Genomic DNA, 20,102 nt, shown 5'->3' with positions numbered 1-20,102 from the left:
GCTCTATGCTAAAAGAAAAACATTCCTTTTTGTCTGTAACAGTTCCGGAGAAGACAGTGTATGCACCTGGTTTGAGGACCCCATCAGATTATACCGGTAACACATTCTGGAAAGACCACATCCTGCCAGGCAATGTTCTCTTACCTATGGTGGGCAGCAGTAAGACTAGCTGCTGAACGAGCTCTATGACATTGGAATTCTTTGCTGAATCACTCTGTGCAAATGCAACTGTTCTTAGCAGGTTGCCAACAAACCATACAAATAGGAAGTACTGATTAAAAGGGACACAACATTACAAAGTTGATACAACTAGCTGCATATAATTAACTTATGCAATGACGTCTTACACTCCTTTCTACCAGAATAAATTCTTAGAATGACAGACTATCTCAAGTTGGAAGGGACCCATAAGGATCACTCTTAAGATATACTGTGCTTTTACATGCAATGCAACTAAAGCATGTTGCCGGCTTGTGGGGCACCCACATGTGCATTTTCTAAAAGCTTCAGACTTTATACATTAACTAAGGACAAAGGGCAGGAGAAGCAGCAGAGGAAGTACAGAAACAAAAACAGATGAGAGAACACAAAGGCAGTGAAATGAGAGGACAATATAAGATAGAAGTAAACAGAATTTCTACTTCAGGAGAAAAAAGACCCAGAGGTCTGTACTTACTGTCCCACTGCAAGACACAACATACCATAGCCATAGTAGATATCAGACAGTGGCAATGTATTATTTATTCAGCTCAGTGACAAGAAATAATAAAAATATGCATTTCAGGTACCAAAAACTATCTAAACAGCTCATCTTTACATGAAAGCTAATTATGACAACCCTAATAAAAAGTATCTGAAATGCCAGGGACTATCTCCTTTGATGTATTAAAAAATTGTTGTTATTATTATTTGTCAATTACATATTATTTACACTGTGTAACACCTTGTGTTAACACTGTGCTAAAAGGACATTATTTAGGCTGAGAGTTAACCAAAAATTTTAAAATGCCAATATGCATCCCAGAAGTTCCCTCTCATTGGCCTGCTGAGCCTTGCCGACGGTTTTGGGGATGCCTGCTCCCATGGGCCTGACTTCACTAGAATGAATGAAGTTGTCATACTGGAAGTAAAATAATATCCCTGGGCCCAACCAAATAAGACCGAAACCTGAAAGAACAGAATCCAGAACTTTTTATTTCAAATTAGTTTAATGAACAGCTTCGCTCATTCTAACCACCTCCTCTCCCTCTCCTTCTCCTACAAGAATGGCGCAGCAGCTACGAGAGCACTGCAGCCAGTCTTACTTTCTTTTAACTCCCAGTGCAGAAGTAAACGGAAATGCTAAAAATAAGCTGTGGTACAATCTGTGTTGACAAAACACAGCAGTCGCCCACTATTACCATTCCTTTGCTCCAGCAGCCTGTCTACTGAATTTTGCATCTTTTCACGATCTCCCTTGCCTGGCACACATAGCTACAAAGACCAAACCTTTTCAGAATAAGTATGAGAATTCTAGAGGCACCATCCAGTTACAAAGCACGGCTTCAGAGGACACACTTTCTTCAGGGGATCATCTTTTGCAGTTATTAAGGCCTGGAAATTTCAGCTTTCTGTACATACTCACCAGATCCTTTTCTGTCTTTTTATTGGCTAAAGCATCAACTTTGGAGTCAAGCTCGCCTTGAATTTGGTCTCTCCTTTTCAAAACACCCTTAATAGAGAAGAGAAAAAAAAAGAAGCAGATTACACCAAATTTTAGACATCTATTCAGAAAACCACCCATCAAACAACTTGCCTAATTAATAATTTAAGCAAGATCACAGAATTATGCCATTTAATAATTTTGATGTGATACATGTACTTTCCTCCAAAAAAAAATCTTAAAATCACGAAGACCAATTTTTCAATACCTGTGTTTTATCTTATGTGTTTTTCAAGAATCTTAGTAAATCCAAAATCGGTGTCGAAAGAATCTGACATATACAATATCATTGCTCGCTGTATGAGAAAAGCTGCAACAGCGGTTTACTTAGTATCTTAACTAACTTAACTAAGCTCAACTTACTGTATATTCCTATTTTAAAACAGCACAATGAGTTTGCCAAATCTCATGAACAAAAGTGTCTTCTTTGAGTAAAAGTTACAATAGAAAGTAGGATGACTAAAAATGGTTTACCAAGCATTATTGAAATTGTGACTTTAACCTTCGATATTATTTTGCAAGTCCCAAATGTAGTTCAGAAACATCAGATAAAATTATCATTAAAATGATAGATGTTCTAACATCGATATACTAGCTTATTTTCAGCATATGTAATTACTACCTCCTTTAAAACTGTCTTATCGGGTATTGGATTTTTAGCATAATGTCAAAAAATAATTAGAAAGGGGAAGAAACGTTACTTGTTAAACTACAAAACAGGAATGGTATTACAGATTAAATTTCCATTTCCGATGCTCATTTGCTCTGTGACCTTGACGAAGCCTTACAAATTTCTCTTTGCCTTAGTTTCCTCATCTGTAAAAGCACACTCAGGTGTGCTTATCTTGCAGAAATGTCCTTTAGTCCCTTTGAAAAAGAAAATCAGAAACGGGACATATATAATTATAAATTTCAAAACCTTGTTTCACATTACCTTGCCACAACTGGTTTTACTGCTTCTCCTGCATATACTAAAGAGGTTTTCAGTAATCACCTCTAGCACAGGGCATGTTGAAACAGCACAGGACACAAGCAGCTCTACTTTCTCTAGCTGTCTTATTTTACAGAGGTCTTAACAAACACAATAGAACAATTTAGGAGGTTAATTTTCAAATAATTTTTTGATGTTTCTTTTTGAACAGGTACTCACTAGAAAAAAAATCAGTAAACCTGACTTTGGACAGTTCTGAGTAACAGATTAGTAATACATACTAATGCTTTATAGTTGAATAAATAAGAATAAATGTAAACCTACATTTCAATACTTCAGAATATCTTTTGATTAGATAAATACAGAAAATACTTAGCTGCAAGCACAGAAGCAAACAAAATATGTCTCGAACAGCTTTCCTTCATATTACAAACGCTTTCTCTTTTTTACCATTTCTTTTGCCTCCTTTAAAACTGTTTTAATGACTATTTGGCAACTTCTATCACAAATACTCCTTAAATTACAAGATAAAACCTATTATTTTAATATTAATGTGCTACAACTATAGACAAGTGCTGACTTCTAACAGCAAACAGAGGGACTGTGTTTGAAAAACATATTATGATACTTCTATAGTTTTTTTGTGTAATATTTAATGGCACCCTGCCACAAAACCCTCAAATAGTTTTATGTGGCCCCATAACCAATTTATTGCTGCAATTTGTGCCCTGAGGCACAGCAGTACTCTGCACACCCCAGATCTGTTCTGTGAGTTAGGTAGGAAGGAGCCAGTCCAGATGTAAATATTTTAGCTATGAATTCATCTCTTTCCCCAGTTTAAGGCTGAACTCCCAACACTGGAAAATACAAGGAATGTATTGCATTGACCGCACCTTCTTCTGCACGTGTGCACATGTGCAGCACCGCACAAAGGTCCCTGTGATGGGGGTTAAACACACCTCTGAAAGCAGGTTTTACTAGTGTGTGACTTCCCCTCTTGTGTTTTGGTTGTGACTAGTCATGCCCTCTCCAAACTGTGAGAGGGAAATAAGCCATTGGAAAAATAAACATCTACGGTGAATGAAAGGAATGGAACAGCTGTAGAACAGGAATGAACTCGTGGAAGAAGATTTTCATCCAGATAGGACCTCATGGCAGCCTAATGCTGCGTTGGCAAGTGTTGCATCAAGAACACTGCAAGTGGAAAAAAAAAATGCAACGGGCAACAGCTACTTGTAACGTGCATGAAGAGCCAAGGGAGTCATTCTGGGGTTTGTCCACAGAAACTCCTCTGTGCTCTGGACAGAAGAGAACACCTGAGAAAGGGTGAGCCAGGCTGCAAACTAGAAGGCAATGGGCAGGCAGCTTCTCTTCAATAGCAAAGGCTAGGATTGCTCATGGGTAACAGAAGTTCTGAAGAAATAAGTTTGGAAGTGGGGGAGAGGAAGAAGACCTGCAATTGCTAGGACAGTGATCGCTTTAGATCTTTAAGCAAAGCAGTACCTACCTCCATTTACCTGCACGTACATGTGAATAATGAGGCCTGTGAGATACAGGACATTTTGTATGGCCCTTCTTTCAGGGGAGCTTGTTTTAAAGATAGCAGTCATTGCAGCAGTAATTCTTAACCTTCTGGTAGCTAAGCCTTACCAAGAAACTGGCAATGTTCTGCATAGTGCCAGCAAAGGCTCAGTTAACTTGGGTCTTGCTCTACCCATGCCCTGTAACACGCTCTAAGCCCCTACTCAGAAACTACCGCAGTAGGAGTTGGGTTCCCAGCAGCAAGGCAAGAACAGATACTGCATCTTGCACCGCTCAAAACCTAAACAAAGAGGGGTTTGTACACATTTTTGCTTTCTGGAGGCAGCAGAGTGGGAATTATGACATGCTGAATTCAGTTACTTAATTATGTTGATTATCCATCAGCACTGAGTTTATCAACTCTGTACTCAGATTTTTTACATTCTCTCCAAGTGCAAGAAAAATATGTACATAAAGGGAACTGAGAACATCATCTTAGGGCAAAGACTAACACATGCTTATATAATGGCACAGGGACTGGAAGTTCCCTGCTGTTCTGGAAAAAGAAAACATAGTTTAGGAACATCTCCTAGAAAGGGAAAAACCTCTCCACTCCTTTTCCCCCACACAATCTGTTACTCGATGAGTTCATATTTCAGCAGTGTCAGAGGAGGTCTTAGCTGCTGTTCTCCAAACCTTTCTGTTCCCGTCCCTCTGCGACAACGCAGAGCGCTCTGAAGGTGGCACAACCAGGCTCTCCTTAGCACAGCTACCAAGGGCTGCCTGCCATGCAGAACTATCCAGCTCTTCTCATCTGGAAGGGGTGCCTCTTGCCTGATTAGCAAGGGAAACAGGACCAGCTGGATCCTCTGCTAACGGACAACTATCCTATGCTGTGCATGTTTAGTAACAACAGAGGGACTGCAAAATCATTTTCATCATTACAAATTCTCTTCTAGAGTTTGTCACTGGACTAAGCCAAATTTTATACACAGCCACAGCAATCCTTAAGAAAACCTTACCATCAGAATTTCACTGTAGAGAACGTATTCATGTAAAATTGGCAGCAGGTTTTCCGAGAGCCCTGCCATTCGCTTCTCCGTAGCCTTGCAACACTTGTCGATGCAGCTGGCAACACCTTTTAGGGAGTCTGCTATATCTTCTTCTGATGCTGACCAGAGTGTGTGGATGGGGCCGTACTCCTTCATTTCATTAAAATACTCTTAACAGGAACATATACATATATTACTCTTTTGTTCATTGGTAGTTGTCTAAGTGATACTAACTGCAACCTCATATTTACTGTGAACAAAGCAAGAGACCGAGGCTAATGTTTAATTAAATGACCAAGACAAGTAAACTGCAGTTCATTGTTCATGAATAAACTAATTGATGTATTGTAATTAAGTAGTTCCTAGAAATCTATCAGCAAAAATGGCCCAGTGATTTCAAAAGGACACACAAACACAGGTAGACCTCAAGAGTTGTATTCAAGATGACCCAATGGCCTGAATTACTTTATGTTCTCCTCACAGAGAGGGACAGGAGCCATAGCAGCCCCAAGCAGCAATTGGTCTGACTTGCTTCTGCTGTCCTGAATTTCTCTGCTTACAGGAATGCTCTGGATCCTGTCTTGGTTGTGTCCCAAAAGCTTCAGATGACACACCGAAGTTCACTCCAGTTCTGCATGTGTTATCTCTTTTAGTAGGTTTTATTAATCTAAATACAAGGATATCCTACGTATTATTTCTCTCGTGTCTCCAGGCCAATTAATTCATTGTGCCATTTGGTAAGGCTAAACTCGGGCAAGGCTGGATATGACCTGGAAGCTGCGTGTTCACAGGAGGATACTACAAATGCATTGGTCATGTATTGAAAACACAATTTCATCACAACTAAATTTATAATGAAGAAACATCCAAGAAAAGATGCAAAGCAGCTGGGTGGCATGAAGAGTGTAATGTTTACTTTGAGGTTAATTGGACACAAAAAACCTCCATGGAAGATGTAATTAAGAATCCCATGTTAAGCTACCAGAAGCAGGAATGTTCTCTGAACCACAGCTATCAACAGTTCACATCCACAACAGTGCGGCCCTGCACACAAGTGTTCTGACAAGTGCTATCTGGAAAATCTAGAAAGAAGTTCTAACCTACAGCATTTGGGAGCATGTCAAAATTAGTAAGGTTTTCCAAGAAATATTTTGGCACCGATGCCTTGAACCTATGGACCTCAGCCAGCTGTTTCCACTGAAATTAGCAATATCAAAAGGAACTCTTTTCACCAACATGTATTTTCCTTTTGTAGCACCCCTCCAGTTTAGTGAGGACACACTGTGATCTGGCACTGCACAATAAAGCACAATGCCTCAGTTATTAGAGAACACAGTGGAGCTCTTCAAATTATATTATACAGACAATAAGATCCCTCAGGTGCTGACCAGTGGGAATTCTACTGAACGGGCCTAACCTGAGATCAGGGTCAATCTCAGAAAGCCAGTAATTTAGCGTTCCAAGTAGGCGTGCAAATTGCTGTTAATTAAGGAAAAAAATGAGATTTCAGTCATCCTTCTTAAGGAAACTCTTAACAGGCACAGTTTCCCATGACAAAAATTATGGCCAGCAGTAAAGCTATGTAAAACAATTAAAATCTACTTGGTCAACACAGAAAAAAGGTGCAGAATGAAACCCAAAGAGAGATGTTTAGAGATCTGGAATCTAGACAGCATTATGCTAGTATGAGACAGCACAGAAAACTGTGACTACTTACATTCCAGTGAAAGTACAAAACAAAAGGTCATGCAGCTTTCCAAAAAGCACAAGGAAAAAGACAGCCAGACTTGCTACATTCTCTTCTAAGTTCCTTCTCAAGTAGTTCAATGACATGTTAAAACTCTTTCTATGAACAACTTATTCAAACTAACTTGAAGGTCTGCCAAAATAATGACCATTATAAAAAGCACAGTATAAGCACAAATTTCCCTTTTCCGTGCTTGCCAGAAAGTGTATTTTGCCTGGCATAACGAAAACTAATTTATTTTTCCAATATATTAACTTCTTAAATCAATAAAACCAGTACTTGCTTTCTACTTACCCCTTTCTTCTTTGTAAATTCTATGAGCTATTTTGTCTAGTACATTTATTTTCTGACTAAATGTTTCCATGTAGTTGTTCATTTCTGTAAACATTTCAGGACGATTTTTCACTCCTCCTCTTACTGAGGATGCTACAGCTCTGACGGTCTGTCCCATCCTGCTCAGCAAACTGGGACCTTGCTTCTTGTGTGAGGAGAGTTCCTAAAGACAAAAGAAGCCGTGTTTACTTCCAAATACTTTTTTAAATTCTCTGAAAATAATGCATACTTTAAAGCCTCTGTGTGTCTTTTGCATGTGTAAATCTTACTTTAACATTTTTAGACCAGTGTCAGAACCATCATGTATATTTATTAACTGAGCCTTTCTGGGCAAACACAAGCATGCCGTGTATCACACTCTTGCAAGAATGATTAAGATGGCAGAGAACCTTCACCCTTTCATTCCTTAGGGTGAGGTGGCTAGTTTGCAATTTGGCCTTTTGAACAGGAAAGCAGAGGTAATGATTGCAGAAGGAAGTAATTGAGAAAAGCAAACAATGATCCCACTGGAAGAAGTAATCCATCTATCTTTTTTGTAACTCTTTTTTAATACGTTGTGCTAGAATAACCTTTACTGAAGTTCAAGGCAAGCTTTTCTGAGTACAAAACTCCAGTTTTCAACTGGACACATCTTGCAAAAATACAACGGGAAATTCAAAGGCTGTATTTTTCTTTTATGAGACTAGTATCATCTTTTTTAAAAAAAGCAGATGAAAAAGACAGTGCCATGCCAAAGCAATAATTAATTTTAAATACTACTTCGGAAGCTTATATGTATAGCAAAAAGCATGCAGAGTTGAAAGGTGAATTTGCCACAAAAATCCAAAACGCAGCAACAAAACCTGCTTTGGAAGGTACAGCAATCTTTATGGTCACATGCATGGTTACCAGGAGCACAGAAGAAAAGGTTATCTCAGGGGATGGATATTCAATAAATCCCCTGCCGCCTTCTGACACTGCTGTAACAAGTCATGGGAGGACACTATTGAATACTGAACTAGGGAGACTCCATATATACTCTACGAACAAAAAAACGTGGTTTCACATAACTTTAAATAAAAATAATTTTACCCAAGCCTGCGCAGTAAGAAAAACTTTGAAGTCTTCATTAAAAGTTAAAGTTGGATGATCAGCAATACGGTTCAAAAATTTATGTAAAGCTTTTCTTCGAGTCTCAATGAATTCATCACTAAATCGTTCCACCATTCCTTTCATTATGAATTTTTCAGGTAATGGCTAAGGAAAAAAGAAGAAATGTATTGTACAATTTCCATAATATTTGGAGTATTACAATAGTTCTCCTACTTACTAGAAACCATAGGTATACCTTGTAAAATCCACCATGCAAAAAAATAACTTACAAAGTTACCATATTCAACAGTGGTATGGTTCTTGTAGCACACAGTGCAGAAGAATACAAGTACAACAAAGAAAGGATATAAATTACTGCAAATTACTGCAAGTGGCACAATTGCAAACATAAGAAGTATCTTCATGAGAGTTTTAATTATCACATACATATAAAGCTAATGAAAATAAATTGATACAATGTTTGTGGGACTTCAGAAAGACCCGAAGAAAGACCTCAAACATCTCTGTATAAAACTGCAGCCATCTTATGAACAAATAAAAATAATTTAAATTTTAGCAAACGAACAGGAATAATCAGTGTTGGATGTGCTTCTTCAAGTTTGCTCTTCAACCAAAGGAAATCCTGATACCGTCTTCGAACTTCATATTCGCTGGTGTCAAATTCACCACGGGATGTCTGAAATCCAGAGGGAGAAAAAACAGGCTGAGGTTAGACCACCACGAAAAAAGAACAAAATCGGGTTAGATTTTGGAGAAAACTTGACTACTTGTAAGGGAATATATACATAATTACAATAATTAGCCTATCACAACATTTCCAAAAGATTTCAATCATTATTTTAGTGTGGCATTTTTCTTTTAGCAATCACAGTTATGTCCATTACTTTTAGGGCACATCTTCTGAAGTGATTAGTAATCTACAGACAAGGGAAGTCCATTTTTTAACATTCTGTAACAAAACCCAAATAGCTGACATACGTCCTTGGGACCTGCTGACACTAGTCAACAACCCCCACATTCAGACCCTGAAAACTTCAGCATATCATAGCAATAACACTTCCTCTGCTGCTTAATGGATTCCGTGTTGCATCATCAATTCCGTTTTCTAGCCCTTTATTAAACTTGCCAACAAGCCTTTAATGCCTAGAAAAAATGCTTATTACAGTGTTGCAAAATTGTCAGACCATGAGATTTATTTTATCACTGCTCTATCTTCTAGAATCAAGCCACAAAGAGCCCATGTTTTCATTAAAGTAACGTGTGCTGTTTAGCATTCATTGTTGCACAGATTTATAATGTGATGCAAGTAAATTCTAAACCCCTCAAAACATGCTTTTGTAATCTAAACATTTTTGAGGGTTGAATAAAAATTTTTCAAGGTATGTGGGAGGAATGCTATTACTTTATCATCAACAACCAGTACTTCAAATTAAATACGATAAGAAAGGATAGAATAGATAAAAAAGCAAAAGCAATCCACCTTGCAGCTCTTCCATACTTGCCTGAAGAAAAAATGTTCTCTCGTCTACAAAAACATGCATAAAGTGAGAATTATTGCTAGCAACCTAACGAAAATAGCTCTCTTCCTACTCTTTAAATATTTTATGAGGAATTGATATCACCTCTTATTTAAGGATGAATAATTCCCATTTGAAAATTTGGTTTTAAATGAATCTTTTAAAGAGAACTCAAAGTAAAATAAATTAACAGTGCAATTCTCAAAATGCAGCCCACAGAATATTTGCTGGTAATCCCAGGAGCTGGCTGGTCTCATAAGGCTGAATTTCTTCCTTATTTCCCGTAAATAACTTGCATTCAGGACATCTAGAAATACAATTAGTTGTTTCCTAATATTACTTTTTCATTGGCAAATTGTGGTGGTTTCCACAGAAATCGCATGCAACTGTAAATGGGAAACAAATGTCCATGTGATAGTGGATGCTGCAATTAGAAAAGAATGGAATTGAAAGACTTTGTAGCAGGCAACATTTAGACAAGACAGAAGACTGGTCCAAGTTGATCCAAAAGTCATAAATATTTGGGCTAATAAGAGTGTCTTCAAACTGAATCAGTCCTGCTGATTCATATATTCCAGCTGAAGATCACAACAGAAAATATTACTCTCACATAGAACGGATTTTGCTGTTGAAAAATTAATAAATATTTTCTCAGCATAAAGAACATAAGCACCTATGATTTACACTGATTTTTCTTTCCCGAATCTACCGCACAATTTCATACAGTTTTAGTGACAGCTCATGGCAAAATCAGAGTGTAATTTAAATTTAGTAATATCCCAGAGAATGGTATGCAAGAATAGTGAAAATGCTACTACTGTTATCAATGTGAGCCATTATAGCCATGAATAGATGCTTACCTTTGTGACTACTCTGTATGTAATAAATGTTTCAATGGTTGTAATGTGGCTTTCAGGATCATCAACTGTAATGAAGAGGTCTCTTAATTCTGGTTCATCTTCAATTTTATACTGGTTTATCATTGATGAGGGGGATATTGGCATTGAAGGACTGAATAAGTTTACCTCAGCCAGTGATGTATCCTACAGATAAGATATAAGAACGTCCCCTTCAATACATCTTTGTATACACACTCACACATACAAACACACCTCAGATGCTAAAATAGCAAGCTTTTAAATAATCTGATAAAACAGATAAAACATGGAGCAGATGAAAGAATTATACAGTACATAGCAAATCTATTATCCTTTTTGGTATTGCTTCAGTGAGGATGCAAGAAATGAGATTTATTCTAAAACTGATGAAAGAGCAAAAAGCTACCATTTCAAAAGAATGTTATATGCACAGCTAGAAAGAGAACTTGCCTATGAATGGTAAATTAGTTATGAATCCAAGCACCCAGTAATTGTGTAGGACACTTATCAACTTTATTAAAATTGTTGGAAGCCAGTTACACAGGACTTAGGAAGTTTGCATTATCTGTAATAACCTGAACAGGGTGGATAAAGAATTATGATTTTAAAAGAAAACAGGACAAAACCTGAATCAGAACGTTTATTGGAATTGGATATTTCTGTTTGCATCCATTTTATAATTAAGTTTGAAAAAGAAAATGTTTAGAGAAACATAAATTTAATCTTATTTAAAAAAAAAAAAAACAGTAAGGATGCAGAATAAGTTTGCTGCTTAATTTATAAAAAAAAAAGTCAAACCGCTGTTTTGCTGAAGCGGAAACCCACTTTTTGATAGCATCAACCACTTCCACCACAGCTCTCTAAGAATATGTCCCTATAGCTGCTGCTTGTGCTCAGAGCGTTCAGTGGTGATCACCCCAATGCTGAGAAAGGGAGTGGAAACTGGAAACAGGCAAGAATTCTCCTTTTCTTCCTCAGATGCAAGTCTGGATGAGATCTACTAATCTGAAATCTTGAAGGACATAGTGACTAGGAAAATAAATTCACAAAATCCATAAAAGAGCATAATAAATGAGTAAATCATTAAAAGTAATAAATGAGGACAATTTAAATAAATTACTATATTTTAAATATCATAGAATCTATACATTTTTTAAATATATCCAATGCAATGAAGTACTTTCATGAAAAATCTTAAAATTAATCTATTTTCTGGAAGTTTTCTAAAAATGTAGTTAGACTACACTAACTACCGAGTGGCAAAGAGTTCTCCTTTCCAGTGCCTTGCTAACTATTGGAGCAAGGAGAAAAGGGATGTTGTTAAGGAGAAAACTGCTCACATGCCAGAAGTGGAAGCATCCACACAAACTAGAGCGATGGCATCATCCCAAGGCCAACCTCGTGGCAGTGAAGAGCACACCACAGCAGTGCTGCTGGGCTTGGTGAGGGTTGTTTTTTTCCTTTGGATTCAACTGGATCAGAACTTTCTCTGAAACACGTTCTCTCTTGTCCTTTTCCTGCTTTAAACCTCATTGCCTACCGCCATCCCTCTCCTTTGGATTTATCCATGTACTCCCACAAATATGGGGTAGAAATTTATATTGATAACTATGCCCAGAAAGCACTGATGTACCAGTTCTCCTCCCATCACTTACATGCAGTTCTTTGAACTGGGAGATGAAAGCAAGATGGAAGACTAAAGGCAAGACTTCAAATGTTGTATAACTGCTTGTACACCTGTCAGTCATTTTACTTTCACTCAGTGTGTCCCCACACATGATTCCTATAGTGGCAATCAGGCAGCACTGTCTTGAGCGATGGAGGATAAAAAGAGAAACTTTTCACTGCCCACTAGCACTAGCTGGCCGTGCTCTACGTGAAGGTGGAGGACTGCTAGTTCAGAGCAGCCCATGGGATTCAAAGCGCTGAGACAACGGGAAATTTCCAGGGAAAGAAAAATGCTTTTGAGCATGTAAGGGACTTCAGTGGCTGTGTAACTTGAGAAATAATGACTTTGCAAGGCCTAAATTGGATCAAGGCAAATGTGTTACATACTTTCTCATTTTCTGTGGATCATTAATATCTTATGTTTCATTCCTCCTTCTAGGTTGCTACTAAAAATTGTTCTATACAGGCTGGTTTCTTAAAGTATATTTTTATGGAAGGGCTTATGAATATGTAGTTTGTGAAACACAACACGAGCAATAACAGTCCATAGAATAAGCAGGTGTTCAGTTCCGCTGTAATACAGCTCCAGCGTTCATCTGCACATGAATGAATGCATGCGAGTTTCAAACAAGCATCTGTTTCTCCTTCTTCATCCTCATGATCTTTCAGGTTTACTTCCAGTGGTTCTTGAAGTTTATGTGATATAAGTCTGATGTCATCACTGTAAAAAAAAGATGGTAATTTTCTGTTCTCTATACAGCTGCAATTTTGTGGTTTGAACTATGTTTTTGTGTGAATACAGATGAGGGCAGAAGGAGTTTTGTGGCACAGGAAGAACAGAGAATTCTTCTAGCTCTTGGGTTTTACAACTTCTCTTTTTAAAAAAAGACCTTTTTTTCTCTTCATCCATGCAAAGAGCATTAAGGCCCTGTCCCAGATAACAATGCCCTTTCCCACACCACCCCCAGCCCCAGCTACCTACAGTGCCCCTTCTCCCTTCCAAGCCCCTTCAGTCCTGACAGAGCTGTGTGCCAGCCAGCAGACAGGGTCACGCATTTTGATTTACTGCCCAGGAGACCAAACAGATGGAAAATCAAGGAGCTCCCGGCAGCATGAGGGCCTTGTTCTGGGTCTCCTTCCCTTAACACTTACAGTTACCCTCCCTCACTCTCACATCTGGCTGCAACTGGTCAGTAAGGCTCAAAAATAAGTCAGGGAAGAACAATCCTACAGCAGGAGGAGCCTCCAAGTAGGCTGAGCACACAGCTAGGCCTGCAGCTCTCTGTAGAAGACATTAAGCCCAGGGGTTTGCCTTAACACCACTGCTCCCCAGAGCACAGATCACTGACTCAAGGTTGCCTGTGTGCCTCATCCATCCATCCCTCTCTCCCAGTGAGGATCCAGAGCTTGCAGTCTTCTGAGACCAGGGATCCAAAGCAGGTCTGGAGATAAAGGACATGGTGGCAGAGTCGGTCTTAGAAGAGCTTGGTTGTTGGAGCATTCTTCAAAGAAGCAAAGAGATTCAGGAAGACAGAACAGTTCCTTGGCCAAAAAATTCACTTGTAAATCAGCCTCAAATCCTTGATCAACTTGTTTTGGAAGAAAAATCAGCCTCTCTGCAATTCTGAAGTGGCACGTACATCTTTTCCAAAAATACCAGTAATTGAGTCTTCTGTAACTATGAAATGCAGACTAACACTGCAAAATAGAGTTTGAAAGAAGAGTTGCTAAAGATTTTAAGTATTAACCACAGCACTGACAGCTTTGTCAATGCTAGGTCATCGTATCAGGTAATGAGGAAGGCAATGATTAACCGAACGGGTATTGCAATACATGTGTGGTGCTCTATACTTTGAAAGTAATTCATCTAAAGCAGGTTGAAAACGTATTTGTGTGACTCATAACTCCCAGAAGTTGTCTCTGCCAAGAAGACCTCAGAACTTTTTCCACAGTAAAGGAAACTAGGATAAAGTGAAATGCACATCACATCATGAAATGCTTTTATCAGAGTTGTCGAAGAAGATGCTAGTCTGTAATATTTGAGATATGTCACAGGATACCGGGTCAATGGTTTATGACACTATCAGGTTAAATGTCTATGAATTTTCATAAAATAAACCCCTCTGTTTACATCTTGAGTAATAACTTAGGGTATTGAGGCTGACAATTTTTAAGAATCTCATTTTTCACCATTTTGGTAGCTGGTACATTTCATTGACTAAACTGAGAAAGATGAAGTCGATGTCAGTGTTCAGGCACCGAGCCCCAGACTGCCGCTGCTGTCCCACTTGGCCTGCAAATGCTACACCACTACCTTAAAGACAGTGGTGTGAGAAACCTCATTAAGATACAATTTAAAACAAGGTGGTCCTGGAACAGTACGTTACGGAAAAATCAATTTTACAAAACTTAGTCTGAAGCTATATTTACCCTGTCAGTTTCCCTGCATATATGGAACATGAACAAATAGGGTGTAATGCCCAATCAACTTCACGGATTTTCATCAGCTCAAAAGATCAGCCCTCAAATTGCACCTGAAAGCAAACCATGAATTTCTGGTCTATATATAACCACTACATGCAGGTGACCAAGCTTTGGAAAGAATGCTGCATTTTCACATAGTATGACAATTTTTCTTTTTTGCTCTAGTAAGTTATCATGTGGTATGCTTTAATAATAGGTAAGATTTAATATAAGAAATATCTTGGCATTAATTCAGGTAGCAGAAATTTAAAGATACAGATATTTGCCATTTAGCAGCAGCAACTCTTATCAACTACGCTTGGTTTTTTATTCCCAGGGAGTATCACTCTTGACAAGCAAGCAGTGTAACTGTCAATACGCTGTATTAACAGGCAGATACCTGCGAGTAGAACTGCCTGAGCTTACCTAGTAAAAGCAGAAGGATTCAAAGTAAGAAGCAAACAACTAGAATTATATTTTAGCACTGCTTTTGCATGCAAGTTCAGTGAATCATTCATCTCTTTATGCCAAACAAAGACTGGTGCTTTCCTAGAAAATATGATTTAGCTAAGACCCTAGTTACGCTTCAGAAAAACACAGATAACGTGGTGAAATTTAGCCTGACCTCTTGCACGTTACAGACTATTAAATCACCTAATAGTCCCTTCTGGCCTTAAAATCCATGAATGTCGAGAATTTTACTACAGTCAAAGTTTAAATACATAGCTCCCAAGAAAGAAGCTCTGATTCCAATGTTTTTATCCAAGCATACCAAAAAAATGTATCTCAGGTACAGAAACAGAATGCATGTTTAATTCATATGACAATTGGTCCTACTGAAAGTATGTTTGTTGTTGCATTTTCAGATAGGAAACACGTCTGCTGTTTCTCTCCGATGTCGCACATCCTGTCACACAGCAGTTCAGAGGTCTCAGAAGGTGCAGGGGCCTCAGTCCCCTGTACACATTTTATCCACCTATGCTCTCCGTATGTCCCCATGCTATATTTCAGATGCTGCCTTGTTAAGGCCAGCAGACCCACAACACACTCTCGTCTTTACGGGCTGAGGAGGCAAGAGGTAAGTCTCATCTTGACCACATTGGTACAACATGAGAAATGGTACCCACGGCAGCCAGACTGCACTTTGTTGGATTAATTACAGCAGGCGATGCTGGCGAGCCTGGTGCCACGTACCTGGCTAACCGCATGCCGTCGGAGCGCGGGCTCCAGCGAACCGTCAGTTACGGTCCTTTTATTCCCTTCACAAAAAAGCTGTCACCTTCTCCAGCCTCCTACGTGGCAGTGCCAGGCTCCCCCTCACCTTTCAAACGAAAGCTCAAAACTGAAACTTGGAGATATTTATTTAATTTACATACATCTGCAATTACTAAATACGGGCGTTTATTTAATGTACAGACACACACGCGGTACATGACAGCCGCGAGTGCCGGTAAGGCCACGGATGTCCCGGCAGCGCACGGTGAGCGCAGCGCGGCCCGTCCGCAGCAGCAGCCCCCCCACGCCCGCGCGCGAGCGAACGCCCCCGGGGCCGGGCCGGGCCGGGCCGGGCTGCCGGGGCTGGGGGGGCGGCGGGGGGGGGGGGGGGAGAGGGTCGCGGTGGCGGCCGGCGGGGCCCGGTGCTTCCCCCGGGCGGCGGCAGCAGCCGCCCCCGCCCCGCCGGACGGCGGCCCTGACCCCCGCGGCCTGCTGCCCCGCGCCGCCCCCGCCCGCCCGGCGCCCGGCGGGGCAAAGTGCCGGCGAGGCAAGAAGCGGCCCGGCCCAGGCCCGGCCCCGGCCCCGGCCCGGGAGGGCGCTGCCGTACCTTGCTGAACACCTCCAGGTCGTCCTCCTCGTCGTCCAACGACAGCACCTCGGCGGCGGCGGCGAGCGGCGGCCCCCGGGCCGCGCCGGGAGCACCCGCGGGGGCATCGGCCCGGGCCCCAGCCCCTCCCCCGCTGCCGGGGGAAGGCGGGGGGAGCGGCGGCCCCGGTACCCGGCCCTCGGCCTCCATCCTTCCCTGCGAGCGCGGGCGGCGGCCCCGCCAGAGCCGCTCCCCGGGGGACCGCAATTGGCCGCCCGCCGGTCCCCCGCCCCCGCCCGCGGCCCGCCCCCGGCCCCGGCCCGGCCCGGCCCGGCCCGGGGGGCGCGGCCAGTGCGCAGGAGTGGAAACGTCGGCGGGAGGGCCGCCCTGCCGGGCCGGGAGGAAGTGGGAAGCGGAGCCGGGACGGGACGGGCCTGCCCCTCCGGGGGTGGCGGGGCCGCGGCCTGGCAGCGGAGGCCGCCCGGGGCCGGGGGCGGCTCCCAGCGCCCACAGAGGCGGCGTGGGGCGCTCACGTGCCGCCAGCTCCCCGCGCCGCCGCCGGGGCTGCTGCGGGCCGGGCCGGGGCGCCTGCCCTCGGGGAGCCGCCCGCGGGCATCGCCGCTGCGGCCGGCCCGGGCGCTGGGAACGGCGTGTGCCGTGCCGCGGGGCGGGGGGCAGCCGAGGCACCGCCGAGCCGCGTCCTCGGAGGCGCAGCGGGCGCCCGACGGGACGGGCGTGCCGGGGCTTCGGTCCCCCGCCGAGGGGGGCGAGCTCGTCCTGCCGGGCGTCCCGGCCCGGCCCCGCGGCCTGCGCGGCCGGGGGCTGGGTGCCCCCCTGCTCGGGGCGGCAGCTGTGTCACCGCGGCCAGCGGTCGCGCTGAGGTCAGAGACCGGCGTGTGAGGACGAGCGGACACCGCCTCTGGGAAGGCGCGGGCGGAGGGGCACCCGACGTGTAAGCCCGGTACAGCCGCCGAGGGCGCAGGCAGGCGAGCCGAGGGGGCCTGAAGCAGCCAGCGCTGAGCGCGGCGTAGCGGGCAGTGCCGCCCGTTGCAGCGCCGGGACGGCCGGTAAGGCGGCGGGGGCGGCCGCTGTGGCCCCCGTGTGCGCCTCCCGGCGCCACCTGCGGGGCCTGGGCCGGGCCGGCGGGGACGCGGTTCCCCAGGTCGGCTTGAGCAGTCGCGGGCGGACACAAGGTCATCCGTGTGTGCCCTGGTCCCCTTGCTGTCAAATTGGAAAAGGCAAAGCCCGTGATCCAGCGGTTTTGAAAAGCCTTTCATCTGTGAAACCTCGTGAGGCAATTAATTCGGGATTTCATGCTTCTCCGTGAAGTCCTGAGCCGTAGGAACTTGAAAGAAAGTAATAAAAATAAACACTAAAAATTCACTGAACTGTGCAAAGAGAAAAGGAACATGCTTGTGTAATTACAAAAATCTGTGCTAAGACATTTTCATGTTTGTTTTTTTGAAAAAAACAAAACAACCCTCCGAGCCACACGACCCGAGGGGGCCGTAGCTCCTGCCCGGCGCCAGCCGCCGGAGGGAGACGGACGCGCCTGGGCTGGCGCTGGGATGCTGCCGGTGGCAGGGTGTGGATCGGAAGCGTGAAATAGGCAATTTCTGTAGTTTCAAGACTGCCCTGGTACGAGAGCCTCCGCCTTCTTTCCCTGCTGACCCCGTGCAGCCCGGCCGTGCCCTGCTGCTGTGCGCTGTGTCCCGGCACGGAGCCCCGCGGCCCTGGTGCGCGGCCCCGGCTGGGTGCTGCTCGCCGCCCGGCTCGGCAGGGTGCGTGCGGGGGGGTCCTGGGGGAGCAGGGGATCGTCGTTCAGCGCCGCATCTACAGCTCTTCCCACCTCTTGAGTCTTTCACAGTTCCTTTCCACTGTCCTGCCTGCTCCGTATCCCCTGGTTACCCTCGGGTACCAGATACCGATGACAAGTGAATATCAGAATATAATTTTTCTACTCTTCTTACTCTGCCCTTTTGTCCATCAATGACAAGACAAGTGTGCTAGTTTGTTTTCTGACTTTATATATAGGTGATGGATGGAGTTTGGTTTCCTCTGGGTTTGCTTTTATTTCACTGTTTGTGAGCACCACACGTTGTGCCAGGTTTTCTGAATAGAGTACCTACAGCCCATATAATGCCAGAGTTTTTAATATGTCTGTATTTAAATTCAGATGTTATACCTGTGAGGCAGTAACAAAATAAAACTCGTGGAGGATCAGAATTCCAGACAGCACACATGAGAGATGATAAATAAAGGACAGCCAGTCAAAGAAAGTATAAAACTGATGTACTGTAGGCTTGAATACTAAGGCTGTCATCTGGATCATACTAATTTTTCAAAGTTTTACCATTCTCTTGGGTTCTTTATTTCTGTTTGAGAGAAATCTCACAAGATGTTTTAATTGGATTTTTTCTTATTATAGCTTTTTATTAGCTCGTTAATCAAGCTTAACAAGACATATTTTTAGATTACTCACTGGCAGTGCTTATCTTTCCGTGCTTTATATTTGAAGTACCAGTCTGTGAGGAAAAGGTATTCATTGTCCTTCGCTCTAGGAAAATATGCTTTACATTTAACAGTTATTTGCCATTTTAATCATCACAAGGACCCATGCTAAAATAGGAGACCGCCCTGCCATCACTCTCACCTGCCCTCCCCAGTCTCTACCCCAGGTGTCCCTGATCTCTATTGAAAGGGCCCAGGGAGTAAATGTAACTTCAGGGCACTTTCCCCTCCCATGCGGAGTCCCAGTGGGGTTGCCAGCGCCTCTCCCCCAGCTGTATTTAGCAAAAAGAGCTTTTTACAGCATCAAGAATTAGTTGATCATTTTCTGCTGCAGGTCCAGAGACGACTTTAAAAGGTTGAGTAATTGTGCTATTCAGAAATATTGCAGGCAGCATAAATACAGAGCTGCACTTAGCAGAGGGGATTTCAGGTTTCTCCTGTTGTTTCAAAAGTGTGTTGCTGTAGATCTGGGGGTTTCTTCCTTTCAATGTGTGTATCTGCATACGCACACGCCAACGGGCTCTGTGTTTCCTGAGTACCTGGGATTTACATACTTAACTGTAGATATCCTTCCCTGAACCTGTGAAATTAGATATTGGCAATAAATAAGGGTCAATATGGCAGATATTACACCATGAATATTATAGCACTGCTTACTTAAAGAAATAGCTATTGCAGTGAGACAATACTCAACATTTTGCTAAATACTTTTTAATGTTTTGTAAAATATGGTATTTTCTAAATACATATACAATCTTTGTGAAATACTCAGCCTTTCCATGCCCTCCTACTCAGGAAGACCAAGTGGAGTATTCACATATGCCAGGGCTGAGCTGCAATTGCCTCCAACTTTTATTTATTCACTTAAGCCCAAAAATCTATTTTG

The 20,102-nt window shown here is 42.8% G+C and overlaps 1 protein-coding gene across 2 annotated transcripts in view; it reads right to left on the bottom strand.

Moving 5' to 3' along the window:
* The window catches only part of SNX7 (sorting nexin 7), a 31,037-nt gene extending 14,044 nt beyond the window's left edge, over window positions 1-16,993 (bottom strand). The window contains exons 1-7 of one of the 2 annotated variants that reach the window (XM_037403634.1): window positions 16,727-16,992; window positions 10,756-10,938; window positions 8,944-9,054; window positions 8,358-8,522; window positions 7,248-7,449; window positions 5,177-5,376; window positions 1,625-1,711 (exon numbers count right to left, since the gene is read on the bottom strand). In XM_037403634.1, coding sequence (XP_037259531.1) covers window positions 1,625-1,711; window positions 5,177-5,376; window positions 7,248-7,449; window positions 8,358-8,522; window positions 8,944-9,054; window positions 10,756-10,938; window positions 16,727-16,915 — 1,137 coding nt within the window. In that variant the 5' untranslated portion in view covers window positions 16,916-16,992. Of the gene's footprint in view, window positions 1-1,624; window positions 1,712-5,176; window positions 5,377-7,247; window positions 7,450-8,357; window positions 8,523-8,943; window positions 9,055-10,755; window positions 10,939-16,726 lie in introns of both variants that reach the window. The other variant, XM_037403635.1, reaches the window with a different exon arrangement.
* Between the last annotated feature and the right edge of the window lie 3,109 nt (window positions 16,994-20,102).

Source organism: Falco rusticolus, chromosome 11, assembly GCF_015220075.1.
Source record: "Falco rusticolus isolate bFalRus1 chromosome 11, bFalRus1.pri, whole genome shotgun sequence".
In the NCBI taxonomy this organism is placed as follows: Eukaryota; Metazoa; Chordata; class Aves; order Falconiformes; family Falconidae; genus Falco; species Falco rusticolus.
The sequence above is the reverse complement of the archived record's forward strand: the minus strand, read 5'-3'. Positions and strand labels throughout refer to the sequence as shown.